Raw genomic sequence first — 15,908 nt, 5'->3', positions numbered from 1 at the left:
TTTTCCCTTTCTCCAACATAGAGTGTTTCTCCTAATTATTGAAAATATATATCATATTGAAGAGTAAGCTCACCCCTGTCTTATCTATTTAAAGCTACGTGGTAAATACATAAAGTAACCATTTCGACGCTCATGGAGCTTGATTATTGTGTCAATTTCTATCTTTTTGTATTATCAACATCAAAATAGTTAGTGGCACAACATTTTTTGAAAATGATTTGAGAAGCTTTGTATTTCATCATCAGATTGTTATTTCTGTCGAAATTGGTCATTTTGTCAGCATAAAGACAATAGAATAATTGATTAGATCTCTAAAACTGGCCTTCCCAATATTTTCCTACTGACAAGTTCTATCTATTCATACTAAAGGCATCTCATTCAGCATAATTAAAATATTTGGTGTAACAAAGCTTACAAACATCATACTTAATGACCCAGTCAATATTTTTGTCAAATAGTGTCACTTTGTCAAGAAAATGACTGGTTACTTCAAAGGTCACTCTTTAGTATTCTGAGGACTTGATTGAAACATTCTCTACGGTGAAGAGAGCAGATAAACTCGATCATTCAAATTTATCTGGTCGCCGGTCGTGGTCGCCATTTCTGGTCGATGATTAGAAACTCCCCCTAAAGAGACCACTTTTTGCGAAAACATCACTTTCTGCGTTACATAAAAGGGCGTCCTAGCTACAATCACCCTCGAAATATACTGAGATTTTGGTGTATTTTAACGTTTTTCAGAATTTAAAGATCGGGCGAGAATTGCTATTTTAGCACTTCCACTATCTACCATTGAATATTTCGATTTTAGAGGGGTTTGGTAGCTTCTAGGCTATATTCCAAGCCTCATTCGAGTAAATTTGAGCTTTTAAATCCTGAGATCCTAAGGTCCTAAGTCTTACATCTCATGTGAAAACTCAGTGTTAAAACTCTACTTTCCAACTGTAGTTTAAGGCGCTTAAAAATCAATTGTGGTGTTCAAAATTACACCGGGAACTCCCCTTTGTCTCAAATATTTAGTGGATGATTGTGGATATCTGATATATTCATCAAAACATTGGTTTGAACTCACTTTATAATTGGTGTAAACACATGATATTTTAGACTTGACAAAATGGCGGATGTTTCACGAAACAATTCTCGATTAAAAGAAAATCTTGAGGCCAAAGATGACAAGATCATCTCCCTTGAACAAAGGTAAGTAAAGGAATCTTGGCTCTGGCTAACATTAATACAGGAAGGGATGTCCAACTACAAGAAGTCAACATAGTCTTACTTAATGTAACTTAGTGAAAATAATCGAAATCCTACATATCGGCTCTATCTATCTATCTACACTTAGCGTGCGATGAAATTGTGCTAGTCGTTGGTAATGCGATCTGTCTAGACTTCGAGGAATTACTTTAGGCGTAGAAACTTTCGCGAGCAGAAACTTTCGCGATTTTCGCGAATTTTGGTCCTTTTCGCGAAAGTAAATGTCTTTAAAAATTCTAGGAAGGGCCATTCGCGAAAGTTTATGCTCGCGAAAAATTTTCGACAAAATAGAAAATCTGTTAAACTTCAAACTTTGAATAAAATGTAAGTTTTATGGCACTTTTTAGCCTGCTAAAAGACTAATAAGTCAAAGGACAAATGTTTCAAGCCAACCCAAGAAGTATTTGTGTCTCTAAGCCATTTTTTCGTGTGAAATTCTCGATTTTACGTCTTGATTCGCAAAAGTTTATGCTCGCGAATTATATTTTTCCGTTAAATTCGCGAAAGTAAATGTCGTGAATTTCGCGATTTTTCGTCCTCGCGAAAGTTTCTGCTCGCGAAAGTTTGTACGCCTAAAGTATATATTTTTATCTTCTAGGATCGATGATCTTGAGGATGCAGTAAAAATGAACGAACGTTTGAACCAACAAGTCAAATTGAAAGAAGAACGAATTAATACAATCCAAGAAAGGTGAAACATCATGATTCGTTTATAATTATTTGAATGTAATCGAGACAGAGCATATATTCCGTCCTTTTCGAATAATGATCACCATTTTGATTCTTAAGAATGATCGCTGCAATCCGGAGAAATTATAAATTATTTGCTCTGTTGAGCAGATTCTCGCATTATTTTGGCGAGTCATTTCTGTCATAACTTCCTGATTACTATGGAATTCCATCTTAACCCTATCTTATTGTTTACTTTTCTTTCATTCGCCAGGATTCAACTCTTTTTTTTTTATAATTCAGGAATCAAGATTTGGAGCACAAGATTCACCAAGTTGAGCAAGCCAACGAAAAGATGAAGCAAAATATCGAGAAAGAACTGATGAAGCTCAGCGAACAGTAAGATCTAGTTATTCAGCCCACCATCAAAAAACTTATCCTTATTATCAACAAATACAAATACAAATACAATGATAATTTGAGATCATTTCATTCTACACGTTGACTAGACATTGCAAGTAATATGTCTAAAAATTCAGCCGAAATCTTGATATTATAGTGATGGTGTAGTTGATTACCTCCCTATCAGTCCTGAATCACTTAGATGAGACTTCTTTGCTTTTTAACTTTATTTTGCTAATTCTTTCTTGTTTCTTTCAAGAAATCAACAATTAAGCGAAGGTAAAGTCAAACGCCAAATGTCCATCATGAGAAGAGAACAAAAGATCGTCAATCTCGAATCCAAGTAAGTTCTGGAGTAACTGGTGATGTGACCAGTCACAATATAGAAATTTGAACTTCTCAGCTACTCAAAAGAATCTATCCCTTTAACCAACTAATTCTCTCACATTTCTACTATATTTCAAAGGTATTGAACTTCGCAGATATTGATAGGAGTTCGAGCTTATGTATCTGCTCGTGGATATGTTTTACGCAAATTTTATTCTACTTCCAATAGATTAAACGAATATGCTTCAGAAAGAAAAGCACACGAAGATAAAATGAAAGACCTACAATCAAAGTAAGAAAATTGTCTTTCTTTCTACGAAAACTTCACCTCCACGCCACACTCTGATAAGTTACATAGTAGACTAGAGTCTACTTTTGGCTGAACTTTTTGATAAATTTCGAGTGAAGTAGACTAAAGGAGCGTTTGGCGAGGTCGCCATTTTGAGAGAAAATGTTAAAAATCCAAAACAATAAAACTAATTGGAGTTGAAAGATATAATCCATATAAGCTAAGATATAAGCTATATGAGAAACAAACAAACATCAATAACAGATTTGCAATCCCTTATTCTCAAATAAAAACATTGCTGCATACTGTTTTTATCTTCCAAAAACAACTAAGCAAAAGCATATCACCATTAATCGCGCCACCCAGTCTATAAAAACGGGCTACACTATGGGAAAATGGTACGCAAAAAACGAGGTAAACCTTCACGTATATAATAGGTAAAACTGAAATTTTTTGGTTTCATTCTTTGCGAGTAATTGATTAGTGAATTACTTAACCGTTAACTTCAGACTTGAAGGCACGATGACCAAATATCAAACATTGGATATGAGCAGTGAAGAAAAAGATCAGAAACTTGCTGAAATGGAAGCCAGGTATGAATTGTTCTTTTTCAATACATTTTGTGATTATAGTTAAGCTTAAATTTGGATAAAATGGCCCGTGATAAGAGATTGTTCGTACAGTAGACTCTCGCTTATTCAAAATTGTATTATTAGAATCTCTCTGTAATTCAAACAAGTTTAGACTTCCCGTTCCAGTTCGAATTAACTGTATTTTATTGTTTGATCTACAAACTCTTCAGGCTAGAGGAGCTGCAAGATACTTACAAAGAACACCAACGCCTTATGGATGACCTTCGCAAGAGAGACGATGAAGTAATTTCATTGAGAAAGAGATTGAAGTCAACTCAATCATCCAATAATGAAGCCATCGAGGATAAAGAACTTGTTATCCTGGAAGTTCAGGACCGGCTAGAAAAAACGCTAGCTTTGAATAATCGTCTCGATCAAAGTGTGAAAAAGCAAGAAGAGAATTTGAAAGCTATGGAGAGATCATTGCAAGATGTGGAAACTAGTCTAGAAAAAGCGACAAGTGACTGTAGCACTAAAGATCGAATTATCGAACGCAATAAACTGAAGATGGACGAACTAGAAGAGCAATTGATTGCTAAAAATCAAGAAATTATCGACATTGAGAAAAGGTATAAATTCACCCATTCTTCTAAACATATCATAAATATCCTCCAATAACACACACGGTGTACAAGATTATTGTGTTTTGCCTGTTGTTGTTGCTTTTTGTCGGGAAATAAATGAACTCTTGAGTAAGAGTAAGACAGTGAAGAGAAACATACAAAATAGTTATTTGATCCTACCCCAGCTCCCGGGTAGAAGAGCCACCCAATACAGTCTGGTTTTATTGCCTCTGTATCTCTCCTCTGGGAAATAGACATTTTGCGATTTTATACTTTAATTATGTTGTATGGGGTGTTTACACAAATCGTAACTTTAATTTTAAGATTCGTTCATCTGTTTGGAGGGGAGTAGAATAGATTGATACATTTTTCAATTAAGTTTGGCGTTCACATATTTGGCTAACCCATAATCAGTTTTGGGGAAAATTTAGTCCCCTGCTAGTGATAAACTAACATAAACTAGAAATAGGGTTGCCGGCAACCAATATCTGTAGGGCAGGAGGAAGGTAAAAATTTCTGAGACTTGAACACCGCCATCTTAAACCTTGTTTGTGCTTTGAGAGTATAGCCAATATCGCACGGAACCAAGTGAGAAGTAAGGCTACTTGCAGGCGGGACGCCCCGGTAGTACCGCAGGCGGAATAAGTGATTTAGACGATTTAAAATTAAACTACTTATTGTTAAATAAACACCTAAACTTTTTGACCCAATTTTTTGACATTCATTGTATAGCCATTGTATCAGCATTCATGCCCTGGTTGATCACACACAAGATTTATTTAACGAACCATCTTTTTTTTTCTAGACTGGTAACGTCTCACAATGTTGAAGTTGAAAAGGAGAGATTGGTTTCCATGCTAAAGGAGAAAGAAAACAGTCTTGGTCACCTTGAATCTAAGTAAGATATTACATTGGTCGAATCAAATCACTTTAATGAGACTTTCGCTGTCTTCATTTTAAAATTTTACCCTCCAGTTTTTATTTTAGACTTGGAAAGATGATAATATTTTGATGTTATAAGATAATGTAAAAGAATTTTCTTTTATTTTCAGGATCAAAATGCTTCAGAAAGATGAGACGAGCAAATTAATCAAAGAGAAGGAGGAAGAGCTTGATACCCTTCAGAAAAGGTTCGTACGTTGCTTGCACTGATTTTGAAGAATTTTCAGTCCAACCCGATAATTGAAACCTCTCTAATAAGAAGGGCGGTGGTTTCTTGTCCCAATCTTTCCTATTTGAAGAAAAATATTGGTTTCTTGATGATCTAATTAAAAGCCAACTCTACAGTTCTTATCTAGAATTTCGTCTGCAGGTTCCTAATAAGGAGGTCCGGGGGGGGGGCACTCAAGGTAAACAACCTACCGCACGTGCGGCCCTTAAGAGTCTCTTTTCCAAGGGTCGAAATGAGCAAAGATGAGAAAAAGTGCCCTCTAAGTGTGTAAAATTTGGAAAATCTGACCATATTTTTCCTAAAAATGGTCCAAAGTGGGTCGAGGGGTCGATTTTTCGCCAAAATTTACATCAATGTGGCTAAAAATTTTCTGCACTGTAAGGATCCGATTTCAAAGGCCTAATTTTGGGCCGCACGTACGGTCGTTTTTGAATCGAGTGTCCCCCCTCTCGGAAAGAAGATTTGAATTCATAACCACGTAGGAAGATCTGCCATGTGTACAAAACCTTTCACGATGACAATCTTTTCTTTATTCCCCTTTTATGTAGAGCGGATGAAGCATTGTCAGAGAAACATAAAATGAAATTGAATTTGCAAGAAAAAGAAGGTATCGTTAAAGACCTGGAAAGGAAGTAAGTTGCTGTTACGGATGTAGTGGGGGAATAACGTTAATCTTTTCTGAGAGCCAACAAAATGAATTTTATTCGAAAGAAGAAAGCTTTTTCACCAGATATTTCCTTTGAGAGTTTGGGTATAAATTGACTCTTTTTTAAGTTAGAATTCAACGGGAAAAGTTTGAGGGCGTATTATATTGGTGATTGGTTCTCAAGTAATTTTGGTTTTTCAAACTTATCTAATTTGTTAATGTTTTAGTGATGGTATGTCTTTATTTTTAAAATCAAATGAAAGAAAGTTCAAATAATTATTGGAGAAATTACAAAGTCAAAGTCATTCAAATTCATTCAACATTTACTATTTTTAGAATCGACGAGCTTGAGCTGACAGCCTCAGACAGTGATAAACTGAATTCCATTGTCAAAGAAAAGAACACACAAATTTCCATCCTCAAGAAGAATTTGGATGAATATCACACAACTACGACCCAACTCGAAACGAGGTACTGTACTTCAAAATATATTTTTTGCCAATACGTAACGAATAGGTTTTTACGATTTTTAAATTTAACATCTCACAAGGAAAGGCGCATCTAGTTAGTTTAAACCCAGTCTAGAAGGCTTTCGTTTTGTTTCGTACATTAATGGTTTTAATCATGTGACCAGAAAAAAAACCTATCCCAAGAGTCAAACATGGTAACGTGATCAATAAAGCTAAAACAATGCATTATCAAATCGGAATTTTTGATTATGACTATGGGCACATCACTCATGATATTAAAGCGGACCCCCTCCCTCCTTCATTTTGTTTGAGCCTATAGTGCCGCACCGCATAGGATAGAAGATCAACTCCCAATTGAGGTTAAATTATTTTATTATGAGAGGGAAGCAATTGTTGACAAAATATAATTGAGAAATAATCTTATCCGTTTATCCATTATTTTGAAAATTTCAAAAAAAGATTCGTAAAGATTTCATAGAGGCTAAAAACAAGATGGAAAAACTTCTCATCAATTTTCGCCTTGTCTCGTAGGATCGAAGAGTTGTTATCAGACCAAGGGCGCAGTAATTCGAGCAATAAACAGAAAGACGAAAGATTAACTTCACTGAAGAAACAACTTGAGGATCATGTCAATAAAAACCATTCTTTGAACAACGAGTTACAAATGAAAGAAGAAAAACTGAAATCGCTAAAGAAGAGGTTTGCTTCTACTTTTTTCAAGACATTCCTTCATCGTTTGAAAATTTGTAGATAGTTAAAATTCCCTTCAAGCGCTTTTTTCATATCCATCATTTTTTTAAGTGAACAATTTCCCTGACTATCATTTTTATCGAATATCTTATATATTTTTCAGCCTGGAAGAAATGAACCAACGGAATAAAGACCTTGAAGAGGTGAGTGGTTTTTCGTTTCATGGTTAGCTTTGGCGATGTAACACCCAATTTGATCGTATTACAAGCTTTGCGAAGCGACAAATTAAAGTGAAGTGTATTTTGCAGATAAGGGGTGGGGCTAGCCTGGTTAACCAAGCCAGTTTTTACAAGGCCGAGATACGGCTGACGGAAATATAGCGTTATCGGTGCTTTAATGATTTTTATGATGTACGTAATTTAAAGTTTTCCATCAGATTTTACCCAGTGACTGAATCAATCTGGCTTAGATTTCTAGGCTAGGGTGGGACGAGAAAAATAAAAAAGGAGAGATAGAATAATACTTATAAAAATGAAATTATTTTCGGTAGAAAGCCTCTTAAAAGCACGTGGTTCGTTCCAAAATGAAATGAAAGCATTCTATTGGCTCACATAACATTTCGGACATTATTTTAACCAATGAAATTCCATCCTCTAGGACATCAATATGTTGGAGAAAGATTTAGAGGAGATGAAGAAGAATGGAAGTTTGAAGAACATCACAAGCATCACCGAGAAAATCCAACTCACCAAAAGAGCAAGGTTTGTAACCCTTCCCTCTTAAACAATGATGAGAGGAAGCCAGATCCTTCTAAAAAACTTAGACTGGAGTCGTTTATAATGCATGTAATACAGTAGTATAGGCGTTTTATGATAATACGATTATTGTTACGGGATTTAGTTTGTACAGACTAAAATTGTACCCTCCATTACTTTTTTATTCTAAACTAAACTAAATCGCCAACTTATAATTTGTAATCAATTTTCATCGGCAAAAAACAGACTAAAAAGTGTTTTTCAATATATTTTTCAAAATAAATGATTTCCATTATTTTCTTTGTGTCTCTTTCAGGACTGAACTTCATATTCAGCGTGGCCCACCCAAAGCAAGTCAACGAAAATCGAGTGTTATTGAAATCAAAATGTAAGTTGTTTTATATTTATCATTTTATGCCACTCTATTCAAGTTTTAAGGAGATTTAGAAAGAAATGTTCAATGAGTAGCCAGCTCTTCTTATTTAAGGCATCAGTACTTCCGTATTTTCTTCAAGAGTCCGATTGCCGATTTACGGATTTGCGGATTTGCATACGTTCATACACTGCATGAAGTGTATAGCATAGATTTATAAAGCCCGAAGAGCTAGATGTCGTGCTTTAAGCCATCGCAGGCAAAAAAAGTGAATATTATTGGAAAAAATATTGTTGCTATTTTTTTCGAAAACCGCGAAGCTTCTGATTGGTCAAGCGCTGAAATTCTATTGTAATGTCACGTGACCTAGGTAGGATTTCCTACCTAACCACGGCACACTTTTCAGTAAAAGTACGACATCTAGCCCTTCGGGCTTTATAAATCTATGGTATATAGCCCTTCAATCAGACACTTAAGACCTCACGAAACCAGCACTGAATACAGAAAAACTAGATTTAATAAAGTTACATAAAATTTACTCTATTTATCGGTCCTCATTTCAGGTCGCCAAGCGGTAAAAGTGCTCAAGAGAGCAACCAAGAAGCTCGCGAAGAGATTGAGCGTTTGCAGGAAGAAAATAATTGTTTGGAGAAACAAAAAGAATACTTGTCTACCCAGCTAGATGAACTGTCTTCAGAAAACGCTTCGCTGTTAACGAAGAACGAGACGTTGCAGAGTGATTATGATTTGTTGAAATCCGATTATCGAGCCATGCAGAAGGAGATTGATGAAGCGAGAGAACAGTTTCAAGAACTTGATGTTTCTGCAACAAAGATTGCCCATAGATGTGAGGTAGGTGGTGATGAAGACTTGTAGGATCCGATTTTTGAACAATGAAGTGTCAGTTACTATTGCTTGAACCACAAAGTTTCGAACCTCAGCACTTTTCTCCTTCATGAAAAACATTTTAGTCATTCCTTAGTTGTTGAAGTTGTTTCCAGGAGATGAGGTTATTTTTTGATTATCGAAAGTCAAAATGTTCTCGTTTTTCTAGATTTTGGTGCAATTAAATGCGACCTTAGAAGAAGAAAACAAAGCACTGATGGATCAAGTCAACAAACTGTTGAACCAAGTAAGTCTGGATAGAATGTGTATTAAGAGCCATTTTTTTTAAGAGTCTTCAGGGTGTGATACCTCACCCTCTTGGATTTTGCTGAAATTTAGACCAAATGATCTATCACACAAGAAAATAAGACCCTGAAAATTTCACCTTGATATCTCAAGTAGTTTTGAAGATACAGCGTCTCAATTATAGGCTACTAAGCGAAAATTGACCCCTAAAAATCATGAACTCTGGTGGGGAGCAGATTTTGAAAGCAAATGAATTTTTATTCAAGTACATTAGAAAGCTGATTTACAGTGGATTTCAAGAACTTTTTGTAGGGAATCAGAAAAAATCAAATTGAGTCTCCAAAATTTTCCCCGAAAATCTCTAGCACCTCTTGTAGAGGGCTTCAAACTTTGCGTAATCTGGGTTTGGAAGCACTTTTAGCTGGCTGCTGATGGTCCTTGGGACTTTTTTGAAGTAAACTTTTGACCTGGAGTGGTTTACTGGTGGGTTTTTGGGCCACAAAAATAACATTTTTTCAGGATTTCCATCTTTGCGTAACCGTCAAAAAATGGCCGAAAAAAATTGCTATTTTGGCAGACCTGGAGCAAAATTCAAGATGGCGTTATCTTTCTAAAGGCAACACCAAATTTTTTGAAATTTTCAGCAAGGCTTCCTTAGTAGGTCTAGTTTATAGCCTCAAAAAAATCTCAATGGGCATTTGAAGTCTCTTAAAGATATGATCGATTGAAAATTTGCTTAACTTCGTTGTTTTCTCCCTCTTAAAATGCTAAATCAGGCCCACCTAAGGGCTCTAACAGGATAATTTTTCTCAAAATATTGGTTGATCTTCTCTAGCCAACTAATCATTGGCATTAGGGGAACAACTGAAAAAGATTTCAGGTCATTTCCATCAACAGATGACATTTTATGACAGTTTCTTTATTTTTAAGTACAGAATATGTAAAAAAATGAGACTGGCATCTGGCGTTTCCTACCATTCCAGGGCCTATATTTCCAGAAAAAAACTTAACCTTTCACAGTTTGGTGAATATTAATCTTAAATATAAGCAGGTTACTTCAACTTAATGGGTTTAACAATACTCAATTCCTATTCAAAAACTTTTTAGACTCATTCAGAAATCCTACTTTGACAATAATTTGCGCTTTACCGCAAAATTTCTAAGTCCAAGTGTTGTGATTAGCTTTAGACTGTCCAATATTTCTTGTCCAGAAGATTTAAACAGCATTGTTTGCAGTATCTCATAAATTATCACCCTAGTAATGTTGCTTAGTTATTTAAGAATCAACAAGTAAGACTGTTAGTGTACACTATTATAGAGATATTGGACAGTCTAAAGCTAATCACAACACTTGGACTTAGAAATTTTGCGGTAAAGCGCAAATTATTGTCAAAGTAGGATTTCTGAATGAGTCTAAAAAGTTTTTGAATAGGAATTGAGTATTGTTAAACCCATTAAGTTGAAGTAACCTACTTATATTTAAGATTAATATTCACCAAACTGTGAAAGGTTGAGTTTTTTTCTGGAAATATAGGCCCTGGAATGGTAGGAAACGCCAGATGTCAGTCTCATTTTTTTACATATTCTGTACTTAAAAATAAAGAAACTGTCATAAAATGTCATCTGTTGATGGAAATGACCTGAAATCTTTTTCAGTTGTTCCCCTAATGCCAATGATTAGTTTGGCTAGAAGTCAACCAATATTTTGAGAAAAATTATCCTGTTAGAGCCCTTAAGTGGGCCTGATTTAGCATTTTAAGAGGGAGAAAACAACGAAGTTAAGCAAATTTTTAATCGATCATATCTTTAAGAGACTTCAAATGCCCATTGAGATTTTTTTGAGGCTATAAACTAGACCTACTAAGGAAGCCTTGCTGAAAATTTCAAAAAAATTTGGTGTTGCCTTAAAAAGATACGCCATCTTGAATTTTGCTCCAGGTCTGCCAAAATAGCAATTTTTTCGGCCATTTTTGACGGTTACGCAAAGATGGAAATCCTGAAAATGTTATTTTTGTGGCCAAAACCCACCAGTAAACCACTCCAGGTCAAAAGTTTACTTCAAAAAAGTCCCAAGGACCATCAGCAGCCAGCTAAAAGTGCTTCCAAACCCAGATTACGCAAAGTTTGAAGCCCTCTACAGGAGGTGCCAGAGATTTTTGGGGAAAATTTTGGAGACTCAATTTGATTTTTTCTGATTCCCTACAAAAAGTTCTTGAAATCCACTGTAAATCAGCTTTCTAATGTACTTGAATAAAAATTCATTGGCTTTCAAAATCTGCTCCCCACCAGAGTTCATGATTTTTAGGGGTCAATTTTCGCTTAGTAGCCTATCTTTGAGACGCTGTATCTTCAAAACTACTTGAGATATCAAGGTGAAATTTTCAGAGTCTTATTTTCATGTGTGATAGGTCATTTGGTCAAAATTTCATCAAAATCTAAGAGGGTGAGGTATCAGACTTTCTTTATTCTGAAGATTTTTAAAAAAAATGGCTCTTAAGTGTTGTCACGGAAACTTAAGATGACGAGACTGAAGCTAAGTTTCTAATCAAGAGTTTGTCTATCAGGATTATGTTTAACCTTTTCTTTTGAAAACAGAATTGAACTTTCTTTTTTCATGAGAAGGATGATCCCAATCGAACCTCTATCAAAACATTCCGAGCTGGCACACAACGTTGTTTCGACGTTTATCTGACGTTATTATATGGGCGTTGGGAATGTTATATAAACGGTGAAAGAACGTTGTGTGTCAGCTGGGTTCCAAAAGTAGTAAAGAGATTGAAACAATTGTTCATGTCAAACTTTAATCATTCTTTTTGCAGAATCAGGAACTGTTAATGACGACATTGCAGTCACGTGATCAGTACCTTGATGACGAAAGAGCCTTCTCGTAAGTTCCTGATAGTAATAGCTTTATCAAACAGTTTGCTTGCAATATGTATATCTTGACTCTCTACCACTCAACACTATCCGTGTTTTGCTTGATTCTTCATTTTTCGAGTTATAGAGTATAGACTGTATCTAAGTCGAAAAAAGGCTATGGCAATCCTAGCAGTTACCTTAACTATAAATTTATAATTACTTTTTTTAGTGATCATATCTATGGTTTGGAGCGTGAAAAGGAGAAACTTTCAGAGAAAGTGCTTGCAGCTGAAAAGGCGCTACATGAGTCGGGCGGTGGCAAAAAGTAATAGCTCTTTTCCTATGTTGCTAGCTTCGAAATAATTAATTTTGGTTTCGAATCTCCTAATAGTGTAATGTGGTTTAAGAATTAACTTTATCTTTACCCCTTACCGTTGCAGACCCATCTAGACCTCCTTCAAGCTAAAAAATCGCTCGCACAATCACCTCTGGAGAAATTGCCCTAAATTCTATTCACAATTTCAAAACTACACTGAACCCTTATAACCCTTATCCGCTCTGGTAAAAACTCTACTAATTTGTTGATTTTATTATTTCAGGAAAGGGAAGATTTGGAGAGGTACTAACAAAATTTTGAAACGAACTGGTCTCAAAAAGGTTTGTTTTCTTTTCTTTTTTCATGTCCCTTGTAATTGAAGACAAGGAAAGTCGCAAGAAGAAGTCTCCAGTCTACATCATTCATTTCCTAAAGCCCTAGCTGGATGAAATTTAAGGAATTTTTCATAATATCTTTCAATTCTTCAACTTCTAGAAAAAGGGTGGATCGCCCTCGTCCACACCCTCACCAGATGAGATGATTCAAGACAGTAACCTTCTCAGTCCCACTTCCACCCCCACCAAATCCTCATACAGCTACTCCAGTAACGAGGCCACCTCCTCACCGCTCACTGTCGGCTCTATACGCACCATACTATCTCGCAGTCGACCGGACGTGTCAAATATTGATGACGTCACACCTCGTAAGATCTCTGCCATGGATTTCAACTCACCCTCCGCTGTAGTGGAGAGTCGCCATTATGGATCCCGTCCGAAATCATCGTACCGTGCTTCGGACATGGTAGATGGAGCCTCGCCAGCACTCCGCCACAGAGGTGTTTATCGAAGCATGGAGAATATGAGAAATCAACAACAAGACAATGAAGATGACGATGAATGTGAAATTGTTCCTTTCCAACGACAAAACAGTTCACGGTCCAATGGTATACATGGCTTTCGTTTTTTCTAGTTTTGTTAGCGATTCTTTTACTAATCAAACCTTTTCACTTTAACTACTTCTAAAATGAAGCGTAGGAGCGTAGAAGTCAACACAAAAAGAATGAACAAGACGTCTTCTGTTTGTGTTGACTTTTATTCCTTTTATTACTTGATGAACTTTTCAAGTGAAATTTAACAGTTTTCATTCATATTGATTAATGTTTCAATTTCGACCATCTAGCGCTGTGATCCTTGTCCTGAGAGCAAGGCCTGTACCCTATGCTTAGGGTAGGTTCATTCTTCTTATTATTATTTTGATCATCCATGTGTATACATCTTTCGTTATAGTTTCGAAAACAGCATCGAGCACACCTGGCAGCAGATCTCATTCTCCTGCACGATCACATCATTCGGACACTTCTTCGTCCGCTTCGACCATCCAAAAGGTTCGCGTCACACAAATACAAACAGCTCCTGTCATGAAAGCGTCGCCCGAACCTTACCAAACTTCTGTAAGTCACCGGCACCCTTATAGTTTTGTAATTCTAAGATTTTTAGAAAATACATCCCATGTATGTGAATTGAACTTGGGATAAGGACAAATTAACAACCATCATGCTTTAGCAACTATTATTGCTTAGTGTTAAAGTTTATACCGTCCCAGATGGATTTCCGTCTCAGCGAAGCTTTTCCTTCTCAAAATTCTGCATAATTCACCATATAAATAAAACTTTTCTGATCCATTTGCAGGAACCCCTTCGCCAGTCACTGGATGCATCACCTCGCTCGTCAATGAAATCTCGTTCCCAGACCTTTGGATCCCCAAGGCAACCATACGGATCATCAACACACAAATCAGACTTTCACGGGCGGCATTCAGTGTCAGGCCCGCCCTCCACCTTATCAAACTCTTTCACAAGATCTTTCTCAGAAGATGAAAGTGAAAATTTCGACGAACTTAATTTCTCTGATATTCGCTCGATACCAGAATCAACGAACAGCGCGCGTGGTCTTGATCGCTCGGGCAGTTTTTCCGCCCGCTCGGAAAATTTTTCACCAACTTCGACCTCAACACAAAACGCGTTCGGTACGCGTGAGCATCGTGTTTCAATTAGACGTTATGAAATGGATAAAATGGAACCGCGTGCATTGCCTGAAGAAGCAACCCATGAATCGGAGCTTGATTCTGACGCTAACGACACGAACGAGCCACTACCACCACCAATTCCTAAACGACAGCCAGGTACACCTTTAGAAAAACTTTTAGCCAACCAGAACTTTGGAACGCGGGAACAACGTGGTTCTTTACGTAAAATGCAACGAAAGTCAATGCAAGAGAAAATCAATTCACAATCAAATTCTCCTGCTGTTCCACGAAAAGAACTTGAAAACAATAACGCCCCATACACACCGGATGGGAAAAAGTCTGAAAAGAAACCTGATACTTGGTATGAATATGGTAGCGTCTAAATGATGCCTTAATTCGCCCTTTTTTAATATGTACTACTGAAATCTAAGGAAATATTTATTATCCGAAAGAATTTTGTATACCTTACGCAAACACTTTATTTTTAACATATCCAGTATATGGTGTAAATTGCAGAACGCTTTCCTGGCTGTCAATCAAATAATTGGAGTTCTTGGAATTTTGCAGTTTCTATAGGAATGGGAGAAATTATATTTCAATGGTTACGTTTTCGGTTAATATTTATTAATAATATGGAATTTTTGCTAGAAAAAGAAGTTTTAATTTATTAGTTATATGTAGAAACAGCTAGACAAAAAATTCCAACTTTTTTAACTTATACTACGTAGTAGTAGGCCTGCAGTGCAGGTGATCCATCATTTTAAACCACGATTTTTGAAGCTAGATGTCTTACAAAATTACTGAAATTCGGAAATTACTGGAAATTAACTGGTTAAACTTTCTCCATAATTTACATAGCGCTGAATACCATTTTCAAACACATGAAACATCGCTTTCAAGTTAAATGAACATTTCCATGACAACCTTGATTTTTGAGTTCGATGGACAAAATACTCAAAATATTTTTTTTTTCATTTTTTGAAATGCGCCCCAAAGGTCTATATAATGAAAAATATTTCAACGCCCAAATTTTTTAACGCTTTTATCATTAATTTATTGATTGATTTTTTAACAACAAACAAGGAAGTAGAAAAATACTTGTAATTTATATATAGGTATGTTATATATTGAAGGTGACATTTTTATTGTATTCTTAAACCTAATCGGCACAGAATCTCAAAAGACCACGACTATATAACGTCGGATGAACGTCGAAAGTACCGTTGTGTGTAAGCTGTATTTTTATTTAGGTCCATGCACGTTTTTTATAAGAACGTCTAAAAGCTTTGGAGCTTTTAAATGTTCTAATCTTTCAGTCTAAAGATATTCTTAAAAT

The 15,908-nt window shown here is 36.0% G+C and overlaps 1 protein-coding gene across 1 annotated transcript in view; it reads left to right on the top strand.

The window, feature by feature from the left end:
- The window catches only part of LOC136819842 (girdin-like), a 36,676-nt gene extending 21,635 nt beyond the window's left edge, over positions 1-15,041 (top strand). The window contains exons 35-57 of the mRNA XM_067076082.1: positions 1,105-1,197; positions 1,853-1,945; positions 2,227-2,322; positions 2,585-2,668; positions 2,882-2,944; positions 3,451-3,534; positions 3,744-4,142; positions 4,942-5,034; positions 5,189-5,266; positions 5,856-5,939; positions 6,290-6,424; positions 6,955-7,122; positions 7,277-7,316; positions 7,771-7,874; positions 8,185-8,256; positions 8,805-9,093; positions 9,296-9,373; positions 12,192-12,259; positions 12,461-12,556; positions 12,831-12,888; positions 13,043-13,490; positions 13,834-13,997; positions 14,236-15,041. Of these exons, the coding sequence (XP_066932183.1) occupies positions 1,105-1,197; positions 1,853-1,945; positions 2,227-2,322; positions 2,585-2,668; positions 2,882-2,944; positions 3,451-3,534; positions 3,744-4,142; positions 4,942-5,034; positions 5,189-5,266; positions 5,856-5,939; positions 6,290-6,424; positions 6,955-7,122; positions 7,277-7,316; positions 7,771-7,874; positions 8,185-8,256; positions 8,805-9,093; positions 9,296-9,373; positions 12,192-12,259; positions 12,461-12,556; positions 12,831-12,888; positions 13,043-13,490; positions 13,834-13,997; positions 14,236-14,955 (3,607 nt within the window). The 3' untranslated portion in view covers positions 14,956-15,041. The remainder of the gene's footprint in view (positions 1-1,104; positions 1,198-1,852; positions 1,946-2,226; positions 2,323-2,584; positions 2,669-2,881; positions 2,945-3,450; positions 3,535-3,743; positions 4,143-4,941; positions 5,035-5,188; positions 5,267-5,855; positions 5,940-6,289; positions 6,425-6,954; positions 7,123-7,276; positions 7,317-7,770; positions 7,875-8,184; positions 8,257-8,804; positions 9,094-9,295; positions 9,374-12,191; positions 12,260-12,460; positions 12,557-12,830; positions 12,889-13,042; positions 13,491-13,833; positions 13,998-14,235) is intronic.
- The last annotated feature ends 867 nt before the right edge of the window (positions 15,042-15,908 follow it).

The sequence above is a fragment of the Clytia hemisphaerica genome, unplaced genomic scaffold, assembly GCF_902728285.1.
Source record: "Clytia hemisphaerica strain Z4C2 unplaced genomic scaffold, Clytia hemisphaerica genome assembly, whole genome shotgun sequence".
Lineage (NCBI taxonomy): Eukaryota > Metazoa > Cnidaria > Hydrozoa > Leptothecata > Clytiidae > Clytia > Clytia hemisphaerica.
The sequence above is the reverse complement of the archived record's forward strand: the minus strand, read 5'-3'. Positions and strand labels throughout refer to the sequence as shown.